The sequence below is a fragment of the Aspergillus glaucus genome (genome assembly GCF_001890805.1).
Source record: "Aspergillus glaucus CBS 516.65 unplaced genomic scaffold ASPGLscaffold_8, whole genome shotgun sequence".
Classification (NCBI taxonomy): domain Eukaryota; kingdom Fungi; phylum Ascomycota; class Eurotiomycetes; order Eurotiales; family Aspergillaceae; genus Aspergillus; species Aspergillus glaucus.
The window spans coordinates 349014-362595 of NW_019170460.1; the positions used below are offsets into that span (position 1 = coordinate 349014).

A 13582-nucleotide genomic window follows, 5' to 3' on the forward strand; every position below is an offset into this window, starting at 1 on the left:
GAGTAGTTGAAGCACGACGCGAGCTGGTGTTCTGTCACTCTTGCTGCTTGCCGGGAGTCGCCATGGCAACTCCTGCCTTGTTTCTGCCACATGTTTCAGGATATGTATGCCTCACGGGTCAGGTGTTGATGATCCCGCACTAGTCTCGATCGGTCAGTGGCAATATTCGACCGCCTTATTTTTTCTGATAGCCCGATAGACCTGGTTCTCGACTTATTGCTACCATTTTGCTCTTCTGTATAGACAATCCTCAAGATTAACGGCAGCATGCCTCTGCCTCTCCGCTCCGTGTGTTTGGCCTGCCAGTCTCGCGCCACTCTCTTCCCTCGATATGGATTGACCCCTCCGACAATAGGGCAATCGGCTCGCTCTATGGCCACAGCTCGCATGCGCCGTTCAGCAGCCCGGATGGCCCTCTCGCCCAATGTCGCCAAAGCCTCGTTAAAGAAACCCCGTGCCGATGAACGACGGGGTCCGTTTTCCGGAATGAACCAGACCGAAGCTCGAATTCGTGGGACGCCCCGCTCCAGATCTCAGGCCGAGGTCAAGCGCTCTGGTAATCCTGGAGAGACGAGCAGCAGTAAAGAGAGTCCGTTATACAAGGCATTGAAGATGCAAACTACGCTGTCACCGGTTCCATATGGGCGGAGAACGGCAATCAAAGCAAAGCTTGCGAATATTACCAGTTTCGACCAGTTTCCTATCCTGCCTGTTGTCCGGGAGTCGATCTTCACACAGGCTCTTCCTGGCATGATGGATATCACTCCGACTCCGATCCAGCGTTTAGCGATTCCGAGATTGATGGAAGAGCCAAACCGGAAGCATAAAAAGAAAGTCGACGAGTCTGAGCCAGACTACGATCAGTGCCTTCTTGCGGCAGAAACAGGCTCGGGGAAGACATTGGCGTATCTAATTCCATTAATCGACCATGTGAAGCGCGCAGAGGTTGAGGATATAAAGGAGGAAAAGCGCATGGAGGCACAACAAGCTAAAGAAAAAGAGGAGAGGATGAAGAACCAGGCTTTCGATGTTGAACCCGAAGTCGCTCCGCTGTCCAATGCCGGCCGACCTCGAGTGATCATTCTAGTTCCAACATCCGAGTTGGTGGCCCAAGTGGGCGTCAAGGTCAAAGCCCTCTCGCACACAGTTAAATTCCGTTCGGGAATGATTTCGTCCAAGTTCACGCCTCGCCGGATCAAGAACGTACTGTTCAACCCTGCCGGCATTGACGTCCTTATCTCCACTCCTCATCTCCTCGCATCCATCGCCAAAACAGATCCGTACGTCCTCAGCCGTGTTAGCCATCTGGTTCTCGATGAAGCCGACTCGTTGATGGACCGGTCATTCTCCCCTACCACAACTGAAATAATCGATAAGGTTACACCATCGCTCAAAAAGTTGATTTTCTGTTCCGCCACGATCCCGCGGAGTCTCGACTCCGTCCTCCGAAAGCGTTACCCGGATATCACCCGGTTAACGACCCCTAACCTGCACGCTATCCCCCGTCGCGTCCAACTTGGAGTGGTGGACATCCAAAAAGACCCCTACCGCGGCAACCGCAGCTTGGCCTGTGCCGATGTGATTTGGCACCTTGGTAAAGCTGGTGATGCGGAACCAACAGGACCCTTTGAATCGTATATGGACCCCAGCAGCAAGGTGAAGAAGATCCTCGTCTTCGTCAACGAGCGCGAGGAAGCAGATGAAGTTGCTCAGTTCCTCCGATCAAAGAGCATCGACGCTGTCTCTCTGTCTCGTGACTCAGATTCCCGGAAACAAGAGGAGATCCTGGCCGAATTCACAGAAACCCCTCCTACACCGTCATCGGATGAAATTCTGCAAGCCCAGAAAGACCGCAAAGAACAAGGAGCGATTCCCTTCATTGAGCCGGAATTAAATCAGCCTGCCAACCAGAGCCCATACCGACTAGCAAACACCAAGGTGCTCGTCGTGACCGACATCGCATCCCGGGGTATCGATACCCTGGCCGTGAAGACGGTTATCCTGTACCACGTGCCACACACGACGATCGACTTTATTCATCGTCTAGGCCGTCTGGGTCGTATGGGTAAGCGTGGTCGTGGTATTGTGCTTGTTGGGAAGAAGGACCGGAAGGATGTTGTCAAGGAGGTCCGCGAGGGTATGTTCCGCGGACAAGCCTTGATCTAGTTGAAGAATTGTACGATTATGTCTGTATTATTAGTGTCAAAACATCATGATGAACGGCGTTAGTGGTTTGGGACATTGGACGTAAAATTTGAATACCCGTGTATATAGCCATGAATCGAAATCTCATAACAACAAATCAATCAATCATCTCATTATCATCTTCTTATCTGTTTTCCAGCCCTAATTGAAGCCCATAATAGGCAACCAGGTAGGCTACCATATGATTAACGTTCATGCTCCTCGTAGAGTCATACAATAAAGAATAACCCAAGCAACCAGCCCTCCAACTATACAACTAACAACACAACTTCAACACCTAACTGCAAAAATGATACCCGACCCCAAATATAAATACAACTCCCTCCGCCGCAAAATGACCACCCTAATCGACACCCACATCGCAGCAGCCCTATCCCCCGACTACGATTTCCCCTACGACCTCTTCATCGACGGCACCGTCATGGGCAGAATGCTCAAAACCACACAAAAGGACTACGACTTCGCCCTGAAGACCCTCTACAACAGGGCTACTTTTCAAACCCAAACCTTGCAGGTTTTCAAGACCTTGAGAAAGGAGGGGTTTATAACAGAGAATGTGCTAGAGGATTACATCAACGAGACCCCTTACAGTGATGATATAAACGACAGCGTGCACAATATGAATTTACTGCTCCGCTGCTTCGATCTCTGGGCATTCGATCGGTTCATGGAAGAGTGTGGACCTAATGATTTCTTCGACAACCCGATTACATGGCTCGCAGTCGCTATTATCCGGAGTCGAATTGACTACACCAAGCTCTTCGAATATCTCACCGACTCAAAGATCCTTGGAACACCAAAGTCTAAAAATCTCACAGATCTAAAGCAGTACAATGAAGGTATCTCCACGATTACTCATGACCCCAAGGTAGCATCTCAGCGTGAGGGAATGGCAAGTGGGCGTAAGAACCAGTTATATAGGTATGTGCTTCCGTCGGGTGTTGGGAAGGGGAATATGGAGGCGATTGATGCTTGTTTGAGAGAGTTGGATGGGTATCGGGTTTTTGATGAGGAGTATTTTGGGGGGGGGGGGATTGGAAGGGTGTGAGTGGGAGAGGATGTCTTCTGAGAGGTATTTTGAGGATGTTATTGATTTGACTGAGACTTTCTTGGGGTTGGACCGACGGAGGGGTGGTGTTCAATATGAAATGGAGGAGAGGACTAGGGTTTATCTGAGATGAGAATCAAGCATTGCCTGAACAGCGTCCGTTACTTGCCCTATATCTAGACAATTCGAATACCCAGAGTCTTTACTACTACAAGACACTAGTTCTTTTATCTAAGGGTTAGTGACAAAGTAATAGACGCTAGAACTTATTAGAATATGAAGTCCAGAGCATGAGTGAAGCAATGCTGGTAGCTGCTAAAACGAAGCTAGACAACATGGTAAATGACTAGGACCACTTTCCAAGGAGTACAAAAGGATCCTTCTTCAACCTCCCAGCATTCGAGTCGGATGGTGCTATTCCAGTCCAAATTTCTACCGCTCATTTGATAGCTTCCCAAAATTATCATTTGGTTAATGAGGTAGTACAAGTTTACGAAGTTAATCCAATCCATATCATATTAGAGCTATCAATTTGAAATGCATCTCACCTTGGATAAACGGAAGACCGTTCGTACTGGGCGATGACGACCACGACAACAATTCCATTCGATGTTAATAGCATCGTTTCTTTTTGAATATTGTCTTGACAGGCTCTTAACCTTTGCCCACAATAACCCCGATCACATGGATCAAGGGGCTTCGGGACTTGCCATATCAGAATATGCGATTGTCGAAAACGTTCAAACGCATGAGTTTGAATCAACATCGATACCCCCATACTCCATTGTTCTCGCACAGCCATACAGACAGCATTCTTTTCTCAGCTTTCAGTTGGGACTTGACTTGGGAGTGCCTCCTTTTCTTCAAAAAGCGAGCCAATGGCGAGACACCCTGAAACAGTTCATCTACACTCGACAGTCGCTACAGTGCTCTAAATTCTTAACTCGGGTAAATGATCTCAGGATCCTCAAATTTAGAACCAGCCTATCACCCGTCTAATTTTGCTGTAGAAACCCAGCTTCAGCAAATTGCATGGTGCACGGATATGCCGTTTGGCTCTGGAATATGTGGGCAATTACAACCCCAGGGATTTAAACGATTTCTTCTTTAACCGGCTTGGACAGAGCAACTGGGAACACTGGAACGCCATCGAATAGCCGGTTGGAATTGTTCGATATATCCTTCAGAAGTAGCCATGCGGCGCTCAACAGTGCTATCCCGGCTTAAACTCCAAAAGCACCTCCGGGGATTTATTCCGAAACGATAGGCCAATGTCATCCGTTTACATGAAAATATAAGGGAGTACGAATACGCCGTCGTCGCGCGTGACATCGCTCTCATCGTCCAGTGCAAGAAGCCGAAGCACCGGAGTCAGCCTTCAAAATGGCCCAGAACCTAACCTTAAACCGACAATATCTCTCAGCCGTTCATAAGGCCTGACCTACAGCATCGATCCATGGTCCGGAGAGCGGAAACCCTAAGAAAGCCGATGAACGTGTCCACCCAAAGCCCGACGCATCCTGCGCTGCATCGGCCTTTGAGTCCTCTTCTCACGAGATGTGCACTTCTCCCCTCATTGGCTCATTATGTGGTCGGCAGTTTAGCCCAGATGTTCTCAAGGGGCATCAAAAAAACGATGAAAGCAGCAAGTTGCAGCACCTAAAGCGACAGCAAGAGACGGGGCTATGATCTGCTTTGTTATATCGAATGCACAATGGTTACAGCTCAGCCCAACTTCATTATTGGCCGGAACATACATCCCAGAGCGCTTCTCCATGTCTCTCGCATGGGAGGCCATCCTAACATACTTTCAAGGCCAATATCGTGGCCGCCTTTTACCAAGTGGACTCCTCAAAAGATCCAGGAGGTGCTAGTTGGCAGATAGCTACCCCACCTAGAAGAAACTCATGAGGTTAGCGTCGGAGGAAGCGACAAACCCAGGCGTGTATGCACATCTAATGTCCTCCACTCTACCAGTGCTGACTGGCCAATAACTGGCATATATCTATCGGTTCCGCTACATCGGTGCATTAGGACCTGATGATGCATATGCTAGATTATAAGGATACTTGCCCTTGCTAAGCAACAACATTCGGAGTCCAAGTATCTCCATCTTTCGCCAAAGGGCTCCGAAAAGCCACAGGGCCCCATCCCGATTCCATTTAACTAATTAAAGTAGCAGACCTAAGTCATGTGTCTAGACTTACTTCTACTACGGCTAAAACTTTACTACTTGTCTGCTGAGCTTTGAGCTTAGAGAGAAATCTGACAGTTGACGGGTCCCCTTTGATCACCGCAGGTCAACCCCAAAAATAGTTGACAGCCGCACTGATAACTGTCACAGCAATTACAATCGAAAGTTCCTATCCACTTACGATTGTATTGCGATAGCGCTGGCAACTCAAGAGGCCACATAGCCTAGCTAAACTGAATGTGAATTGGCCGAGATGTCAGATCTGGAAGATTACTGACGAACCTTCCTGTTGACTCTCAAATTCCTTGGAAGAAGTTAACCGACCAGATACTGGTCTCCAACATATCATGTCGGAGCACTTAAATGATCTAGTATCACAGAGCTGGCTTCGACCGTCTTTGTTGAAAGTTGCGCAGTCAACAAAGCAGAGAGTAAAACATAGCGACTATATTACAACCAAAACACACAATCCTTAATTTCCGCTGCGTCCATGTCTATCCTAGAGATGCAATGGAACCTACAAAGAGTTGCAGCAATGTCGGGACCGGAGAGAAGAATGAGCAAACCTCCATTCAAAAGCAGAACCACAACGCTCCGGGCCTGTGATTATTTGGTCGATTTTGACCTTCGGCCTGACTCGAAGATTGACTACGATCAGTTCGTCGTGATCAAAAGCAAGTTTACAAGTGAAAGTGCCAATAAATGGCCATTTCAGATGAATGGGGACCCATATTGCGAAGACGCAGGGGTGGCCTAGGATGTTTTTAGACTAGACACCACAAAAACGAAGGTGATTCAAATTAAGAATGTACAAGCTATAGCTTGATGCGTTGCGGATGCAACTAAATAGCAGCAAGCAGCCAAACCCAGCTACTCAGCGTTCCTGCCAGGGTTACCAAAGAAAAGTGTCGGCGATAGAGAAGTCAACTATGCACTCGTGTTATCAACTAATGAGGCATACTTCTTTTGGATTTGCGAACAAAATGCTCAATGGAAATTACGTACCTTGGGAATACCATTGATGAGTACATGCAAAACATCCCTATGTTCGCCGGCGTCGAGATAAAGCGAGCGAACGGGAACAAGAATGAAACGCTACATCAATCAGTCGTTTCGCCTACAGTGTCCCTAACAGCGATCGCCATTGACGAATGTTCTGAAAAGATATCCTTTGCTGTAGCAAAAACGGGTGCAGCCAAGGCTAGTGCTGATGCCCGTCGCAAGCGACTAGAACTCGAGCAGACTGCGACGATGACCGTCTCCAATGAGATACGTTGTTTCGAAACTCTCGTGGGCTTTTGCTAGCTCAGTGTCCCAGGATCATCAAGTCGACGCTGGCGTCGACCAGCCGGGTCCCTGCCCTGCTACCATCCCAACCTAGGGCCTAGACTCGTGATAATTGTATCGTCAATGACCAAACAGTGAAGGAAGTTATCAAACCTTCTGAAAAGTGATCGGAAGGAAGTAAGTTGTTCGTGGAGACAGGACGGGAGAATTATCCATAGTAGGGGAGACAGCGTACTCTCCAGAGTACTCTCCGATACTATTAGACCCTCTATTATATGGTTACGAGCCTACTAGAGCAAATGACAATCAAAGACCAATCTATAACATTTCCAACCAGTACCAGATATACCCAAATAGTTTTATTGAAACAAGACTGATATCGTGTACAAGACCAGTTCAGGTAAAAACCCTAAAAAAAAAAAAAAAAAAAACAAGACTAAATGCAAAAACATGACAAAAGCCAACCATCGTTTAAACAGCGCTCAATTCCAGCCCTAGATGCGAGTTCCCAAAGCAAGGTAGATAGAAGATAAATGAACAAGTAAATGAAAAAATAAATCCCAAATACGCTAGAACTCCTTACCGACTTACCAATAAACAAACCAACCTAGCCCGATAGATATCATCATATACTTATCAATCCACCACATATCTCACATAGTCATCCTGAGTCCACGAGTACTCCTCCTACTCGCTCTCGTATTCCTTTTCTCCTCACTCACATCGCTACTCTCCTCCGTCTCAGTCTTCGCATCCGATAGCTCCGGCGTAGGCGTAATCCCAGAACTAACACCTCGATCCTTCCTTGAAACCTGCGCCTCTTCATCCCGGTAAAGGAAGCGGTGGATAGTCCGGTGATCCATAACGCGCTCCTCATCATCCGAGTTGCCCTCTCTGTCGGTTTTCGGCCAGCGGAAGCCGTACAGCATAGAGTGGCGCTCGCAGCGGGGACATTCGCGACGGGTCTGGTAGGAATCCTTTTGCACGAACCAGGCGTTGCAGGTGTGGCAGTCGACCCAGCGGTCGTAGGGTTGGGCGAGGAGGAGGTGGGTTTTTGTGTAGTCGCCTGGGGTTCGGGCGCGCGAGACGGCTTCGACAGAGGGGATTATCCATTTTCTTTTGGTGTATTTCCGTTTTTTGCGCTGTCCGGGGGCGGCACCGTCTTGCTTTTCTTCGGTTTCTGGTTCGAGGGAGGTGGATGGTTCGGAAGGCTCGCCTTTGATACCGTTCAACAGGTGTCGTTCGATGTTATCCGCGGTAATCTCGAGAGTCGTACTTGCTTTTGGTGTTGCTGTGCCGTCCTCGGTTTTTACGTGAACCGGAGCTTCGCATACCGAAGTTGCCGCTGTCGATGCTGAAGATCGCTGAGAATCATCTGCCGCAAGAGATGGAGGGGAGTCGCAGTCAGTAGTGGAAGACGATTGTGCGCCTGATTCCGTGGCCGGGTTGAGGTTAGTGGTCTCAGTAACATCGCTAGTTTCTTCTTCGCACTTGGTAATCGTAACTTCGGGGTATGTTCCATTGACTAGTGGTTCACTAGACACCTCGTTCGTAGCAGTCTCAATCGAATCTGCAGTTTCGGAGAGACACACTTCAGACCTCAGCTTGGAACATGGCCGGTTGGACTTGGCTCGTTTTCGAGGTGTGGAAACACCGGAAGTATCCCAATCAGTGTCAGGGGCATCCTTGCACTTTTTTGGTGAAAGCAAGCCATCAGCTGAGCCGTTATCGTCGTTCAATGGCGGGATTAATGCTTGGCTTTGCACATCCGTGTCCACTTGCGGAGCCCATCCATTCTGAAGCGCCCGTTCACAGGACATACAGAGACACTCGCAATTGTCCACTCCAAAATAGTCCTCTCCATACGATACCGTAATCTCCTCTCCAACGTCGATGTCTCGCGTAGCCATAACCTGCATCCCTTCAGTCCCACGGGTCACCAACCGCCCATTGGCGTTGCAGTCATGGTTCGCAAAGCGCGCCGGCCCCAGAAAAAACGATGGACTCTTCCTCCTACTCGACATCACAATACTGAAATCCCTGCGCGTCAAGTCCAAATCCTGTTCTTCTTCCGCAGTCATCGGCACGAGCGTCCCACTGAGGTATTTGACCTCCTGTCCCTTCTTGATGAACTTCCGGGCGCAAACCGCGGCTTCGTGTACGGTAATAGTGTAGCGATTCGTCGTCATGACCTCGAATGGGGAGTCCGGAAGGTACATCTGGACGTATTTGCGCAGGTGTCGACGGAACCATTCCCGCTCGCGATCGTTCGGGAGCTTCGCCATGAACCTCTTCATTCCCGTCATCGCCAGTATTTCCCTCTCAGCCTTGGGCGCGTTCTTGGCGACAATCACATCGTGGAGGAGGAGATGGCCAATGTCGTCGTCCTGGATGCCCCGCATGGGAATGTACTTGGCTCGGTTCTTTCGGGTGTTGGTCCAGAAATAGGCCTGTGATAATAAAGAGAATTAGAATTGATCGCTATACAGCGTAAATATCTGGAGAATACCCACCCGGTCAACCAGCGCATCCGTTGCGACATCATCATAGCTGGCCAGTTTCGCAAGCGTCAGACGGTCGCGACGGCCCTCTGAAGGACTGGGTTTTGCTTTGGAATTCGGCATGAGGGATGCCTGCGAAGCCAATTTCCATATAACCAAACACAATCTGAAGTCGAGGGCCACCAATGGGTCGAGTAGAGTGGTTGGAGTTGTCTGACAAAGGGGATGGGCGGATAACGGCTCGCGGGCGGAAGTCTAGCGAAGAGATCTAATTAGGGGGTGAAGGGTGAATTACACAGAAAAGAGCGTCAATTCGCGAGCGCCAAATTAAACAAAAGAGTGAATCTCCAATATAACCAACATAATGGACTGAAAAGAAAACAACCTCCCCAAGGGAAGTCGGGGCGCGACAGAAGGCAGAACAGTGCGGTTAATGCGCCCGGCCGGGGTCGGAGCTCGGCGAAACCTTCCGCCCGGAGGAACTGGAATCTTTTGTGAGGTTGGCTCCGAGGGCTCTCTTCCAGTAAGAGCGGTTTAACCCAGTTATGCAAACAAGATGATTCAACTAAAGGTGAGTGCTGATACCGGAGATGCTGAAGAGAGGGACTGCGAGGTAGTCAAGGTGCTAATGGTGGTGGTTTGCAGACGATGTTAAATTGCATCGACAACTCCGGTGCCGCAGTTGTCGAGTGCGTAAACGTCTTGAAGAAGAAGCGGCCCGCAACAGTTGGTGAGTACCCTTCGCTTTATTGCTGCGATAATCATTTCTAATATGTCTCTGTCACTAGGTGATCGGATCGTGGTTGTCGTCCAGAAACAGCGAAACTTCGGCCCCGAGAGCGCAACGAGCAGTGGTATCGCGAACAAGGTCCGTCGAGGAGACATCCGGCACGCCGTGGTTGTTCGCGCAGCAAAGCAGATGCAACGACCTGATGGATCGATTCTGAAGTTTGACGATAACGCCTGTGTCTTGATCAACAAGTCGGGTGATCCGATTGGAACCAGAATGAACGGTCAGTATTCGTCCACCGGTTTATCTACGATTATACTGATCAAGTACAGGTGTCGTGGCTACGGAATTACGAGGAAAGCAATGGTCGAAGATCTTGTCGTTGGCGCCCCTGCATGTGTAACATATACCAATGAAAAAGCGTGTCGTGTTTAATCTATGTCCACTTTATGTACCAATAGAATCAGAAATCTAACAAATCAACCCCATTTCACCAAGACAAATATCCCAAACTCCGAACCATGCATATAGGATTATAAAAGGGTATCGTAAACAGGCCGCGACGGCGTAAAAGGCATCACATGAAGACGTTAGCGCAAGCGCAACAGACGTAGTAGAGTTTCTGATTGAGATAATTAGACTATGAGGGATCAATCAAAAAAAGGAGAGAAGACATACCATCCCCGTTTCAGCAGACCGCTGCTGAGACTGGAAAAACACCGCTTCGGTCTCACCGCAGCTCGGACAGAGCTTGTTGGATCGTGGAAGCTGAGAAGAGTAAACACCATGTTAGCCACGGGAGTTTCAAAATCTTCCATGACAACGACCCCAGAATCATTCTTCTTAGTAGAAATCACTGTACTCCTCTGATGATGATGCTTCATCCGGGAGCATCCCACACACAAAGCAAGTGATCTCCTCCCCACAGTGGGTACAGAAATCAGGGAGACAAACCGTAGGATCAGATCCCACATCCTGAGTCACACCCGCAGTGTCTCCCACTTGACTGTTCAGCCTGTGTTGATAGACGCAATACGAGGAAGCCGGTTCTCCGACGTGGCATGTTCGGCACGTAAACATCAGGCGGTTGTTAACACGGTCTTCTTTCGGGTAGAGCAAGTTAGAGCTGATACAGATACACCAGTTAGCTATCTATTATAGAAAGACAACGCGAAAATAAACGAGGGGGGAGGGGATGTGCTTACCATTCGCGACAGAAACGGAAGTGAATCTGATCGCTCTTGTTGTTGTCGCCGCCGGCGGAAGGAGATGGACTGGCGGACATGGTGACGGAGGTATTCGAAGCGACTCGCAGGATATATAACAAAGTAAAAATTTGTAGCGTTGAAGAAGAACCGAAAGCAAGGTATGTAGAGTCAACAGTCTTTAGGCGGCGAAGAAGAAAAGAAGTCAGAAGAAGCGGCTTGGCGCTATTCCCGATCAGGAATGCACGGACGCAGCCTTATATGTTTGTTCTGTTTGCTTAGTTTGCTCCATTTGCAGCCCCTCCCCCGCAGTTTGTTTTTGTTCCTTGCTCAAAGGAAGGCCAGTTCTATACCAAGACTCTGCAGCTACTTGTTCTCTGTTGCTAAGGGCTAATTCAAAGCTTGCAGCGCTCCTTGTATTCTATACGTTCCATATCTCCGTTATCAAGTTTTACAATGGTATGTTTATTTGCTAGATCATCCTTTCATAGAGAGCTCGAGAACTGACGTCGGTGTCTCTATATAGGCCGAAACTGGTCTTCCAACAGGATGGGAGGTTCGTCACTCGAACTCCAAGAACCTCCCATACTACTTCAACCCCGCGACCAAGGAATCCCGCTGGGAACCGCCATCGGACACCGATACCGAAAAGCTCAAGATGTACATGGCACTCCACCACAGCGCCTCGGGAGGTCGTGTTGAGGGCTCCGGCCAAGGCGATGGCAAGATTCGTTGCAGCCACCTTCTCGTGAAGCACAGAGACAGCAGACGCCCAAGCAGCTGGAGGGAGGCAGAGATCACCCGGTCGAAGGAGGAAGCTCTCGAGAGACTCGACGGGTTTTACCAGCGCATCCAGGCTGGTGAGGATCTGGGAGACTTGGCGGTGTCTGAGTCGGATTGCAGCAGTTCTAGGAAGAAGGGAGATCTGTATGTATTCGTCCTGGAGGGTATATTGTCGTCGGAGGCTAATACTGTCAAGGGGTTTCTTCGGGCGCAGCGAGATGCAGAAGGAATTCGAGGATGCGGCCTTTGCTCTACAACCCGGACAGGTCAGTGGTATTGTCGATACGGCCTCGGGTGTTCATCTCATTCAACGGTATGTCTTTATATGTTACGGGTTCTGTGGGGGTGACGTGGGATGTAAAAAGGAATAAATACTGACTGACTCGATGCAGCCACTCGTGATTCATTTAGAAGAATAATGTCTTGTCCTTAGTTGCATTAGAGCATTAATGATATTTGAATATCTTTGTTCTATTGTTTCAGCTTCTCCATGGGGCTGTCTTTGTGTTGACTTGAGATACAACAGACTTAAAAGGTCAACCCCAACTAATTTTCATTCTAGGTCTGATTTAATGAAATAACCCTTTTCACTGTCTTTATGATACATTGGTGATGTATGTCAAGTCTTCTTTCAGTGAAGCCTGTCTAGGCACAGGCAGCATTCACAGCATTTCTACCCTCTCACCATGCAATCCTTTCTTTCATCTCTCAACTTCACTGTCAGCTCTCAATCAATCACAGAACTACTTATTCAGGTTTCTCACCATGACTTTATTCCACCCCTCTGTAACCAAGTTCATCTCAGCTCTCACCAAAATCGAAATGTCACAGACTGAGCTCTACCTCTTCGACAAGGACTGTCTAGTCCTCCCTCCCACCCTAAAACAATCTCTCCCCTCAGACATCATCCAGGCCTTCAACAACGCCCGCTGGGCCGCCTCACACGCCCTGCAGTATATCAAAGCCGTCGAGAGAAACCACAACAAGCGATTCAACGCCATGTGTCCCCTCAACAACGCCGAGCAAGCTCTCAACCACATCGGCTCCGTCTCGCGGCTCATGGCCCGTCGCACCCGAAACAACAACAACTTTGCCAACTTCGACCCAACCCTAGCTCCCGACGCCAAACTCGACCCTTCGACGATAAAACTCACCGTCGACCAACGCACCTACGACGAGTACGCGCAGAAGTACATCGAGCTCCTCGAAGGGTTCCTCGAAAATCCATACAGACTTTGGTTGGAAGCAAAGGCAGACGTTGAATCACGCGTCGCCAACGCCAACTTCGACGAGATGCAGTACAGTTACTGGCATCGCTTCTGGGATTTGACGTTTCTCGTCGAGATGCAGAAGTGGGAGGGTCGTTTGCAGGGACTTATTTTGCCGTCGTGGGAGGAAGTGATGGATGATTTGCGAAGGGTTGTTCTGGAGTGTGTTGACTCGCCTCATGCTGTGCTTAAGGATACCTACGATCGGTCTGGAATTCTTTGGAAGGAGAAGTGATCTCGGTTTATTGTGGACTGGACTGAATTTTTCTTCTCTTTCTGTTTTTCTTTCAAGGGGAGAGGGTTTTGTGTGTGCTATCTCTCTCTCTCTCTTGATTTTTTTTTTTTTTTTTTTTTTTTTTTT

The 13582-nt window shown here is 48.8% G+C and overlaps 8 protein-coding genes across 8 annotated transcripts; 6 read left to right on the plus strand and 2 right to left on the minus strand.

Annotated features, from left to right (window-relative positions):
• The first annotated feature begins 208 nt into the window (after positions 1-208).
• mrh4 (ATP-dependent RNA helicase MRH4) lies at positions 209-2318 on the plus strand. The gene has a single exon (XM_022546365.1). The coding sequence runs from the start codon at positions 268-270 to the stop codon at positions 2164-2166; it is 1899 nt and encodes a 632-aa protein (XP_022401740.1). The 5' UTR covers positions 209-267; the 3' UTR covers positions 2167-2318.
• Positions 2319-2494: 176 nt separating this feature from the next.
• Positions 2495-3253, plus strand: ASPGLDRAFT_34692 (uncharacterized protein; the record flags this gene model as incomplete). The annotated part of the gene is made up of 1 exon (XM_022544460.1): positions 2495-3253. The coding sequence occupies one exon, from the start codon at positions 2495-2497 to the stop codon at positions 3251-3253; it is 759 nt and encodes a 252-aa protein (XP_022401741.1).
• Positions 3254-6195: 2942 nt separating this feature from the next.
• Positions 6196-6519, plus strand: ASPGLDRAFT_1412754 (uncharacterized protein). The gene has a single exon (XM_022541727.1). It carries the CDS (start codon positions 6284-6286, stop codon positions 6467-6469), a length of 186 nt encoding a protein of 61 aa, XP_022401742.1. The 5' UTR covers positions 6196-6283; the 3' UTR covers positions 6470-6519.
• A 626-nt stretch (positions 6520-7145) lies between these two features.
• Positions 7146-9665, minus strand: ASPGLDRAFT_81557 (uncharacterized protein). Its single transcript, XM_022550121.1, has 2 exons — positions 9248-9665; positions 7146-9184 (listed from the first exon to the last, which is right to left on the minus strand). Exons 1-2 carry the CDS (start codon positions 9356-9358, stop codon positions 7388-7390), a joined length of 1908 nt encoding a protein of 635 aa, XP_022401743.1. The 5' UTR covers positions 9359-9665; the 3' UTR covers positions 7146-7387.
• A 126-nt stretch (positions 9666-9791) lies between these two features.
• On the plus strand, positions 9792-10368 carry ASPGLDRAFT_24910 (mitochondrial 54S ribosomal protein uL14m; the record flags this gene model as incomplete). Its single annotated transcript, XM_022543426.1, has 4 exons — positions 9792-9806; positions 9881-9965; positions 10024-10248; positions 10298-10368. 4 exons carry the CDS (start codon positions 9792-9794, stop codon positions 10366-10368), a joined length of 396 nt encoding a protein of 131 aa, XP_022401744.1.
• A 440-nt stretch (positions 10369-10808) lies between these two features.
• ASPGLDRAFT_24911 (DNA-directed RNA polymerase II core subunit RPB9) lies at positions 10809-11250 on the minus strand (the record flags this gene model as incomplete). The annotated part of the gene is made up of 2 exons (XM_022543427.1): positions 10809-11091; positions 11171-11250. The coding sequence occupies 2 exons, from the start codon at positions 11248-11250 to the stop codon at positions 10809-10811; spliced, it is 363 nt and encodes a 120-aa protein (XP_022401745.1).
• A 275-nt stretch (positions 11251-11525) lies between these two features.
• On the plus strand, positions 11526-12529 carry pin1 (peptidylprolyl isomerase ESS1). The gene is made up of 4 exons (XM_022546366.1): positions 11526-11629; positions 11697-12097; positions 12150-12266; positions 12346-12529. The coding sequence occupies exons 1-4, from the start codon at positions 11627-11629 to the stop codon at positions 12353-12355; spliced, it is 531 nt and encodes a 176-aa protein (XP_022401746.1). The 5' UTR covers positions 11526-11626; the 3' UTR covers positions 12356-12529.
• A 189-nt stretch (positions 12530-12718) lies between these two features.
• Positions 12719-13456, plus strand: ASPGLDRAFT_34698 (uncharacterized protein; the record flags this gene model as incomplete). Its single annotated transcript, XM_022544462.1, has 1 exon — positions 12719-13456. The coding sequence occupies one exon, from the start codon at positions 12719-12721 to the stop codon at positions 13454-13456; it is 738 nt and encodes a 245-aa protein (XP_022401747.1).
• Positions 13457-13582: the final 126 nt, after the last annotated feature.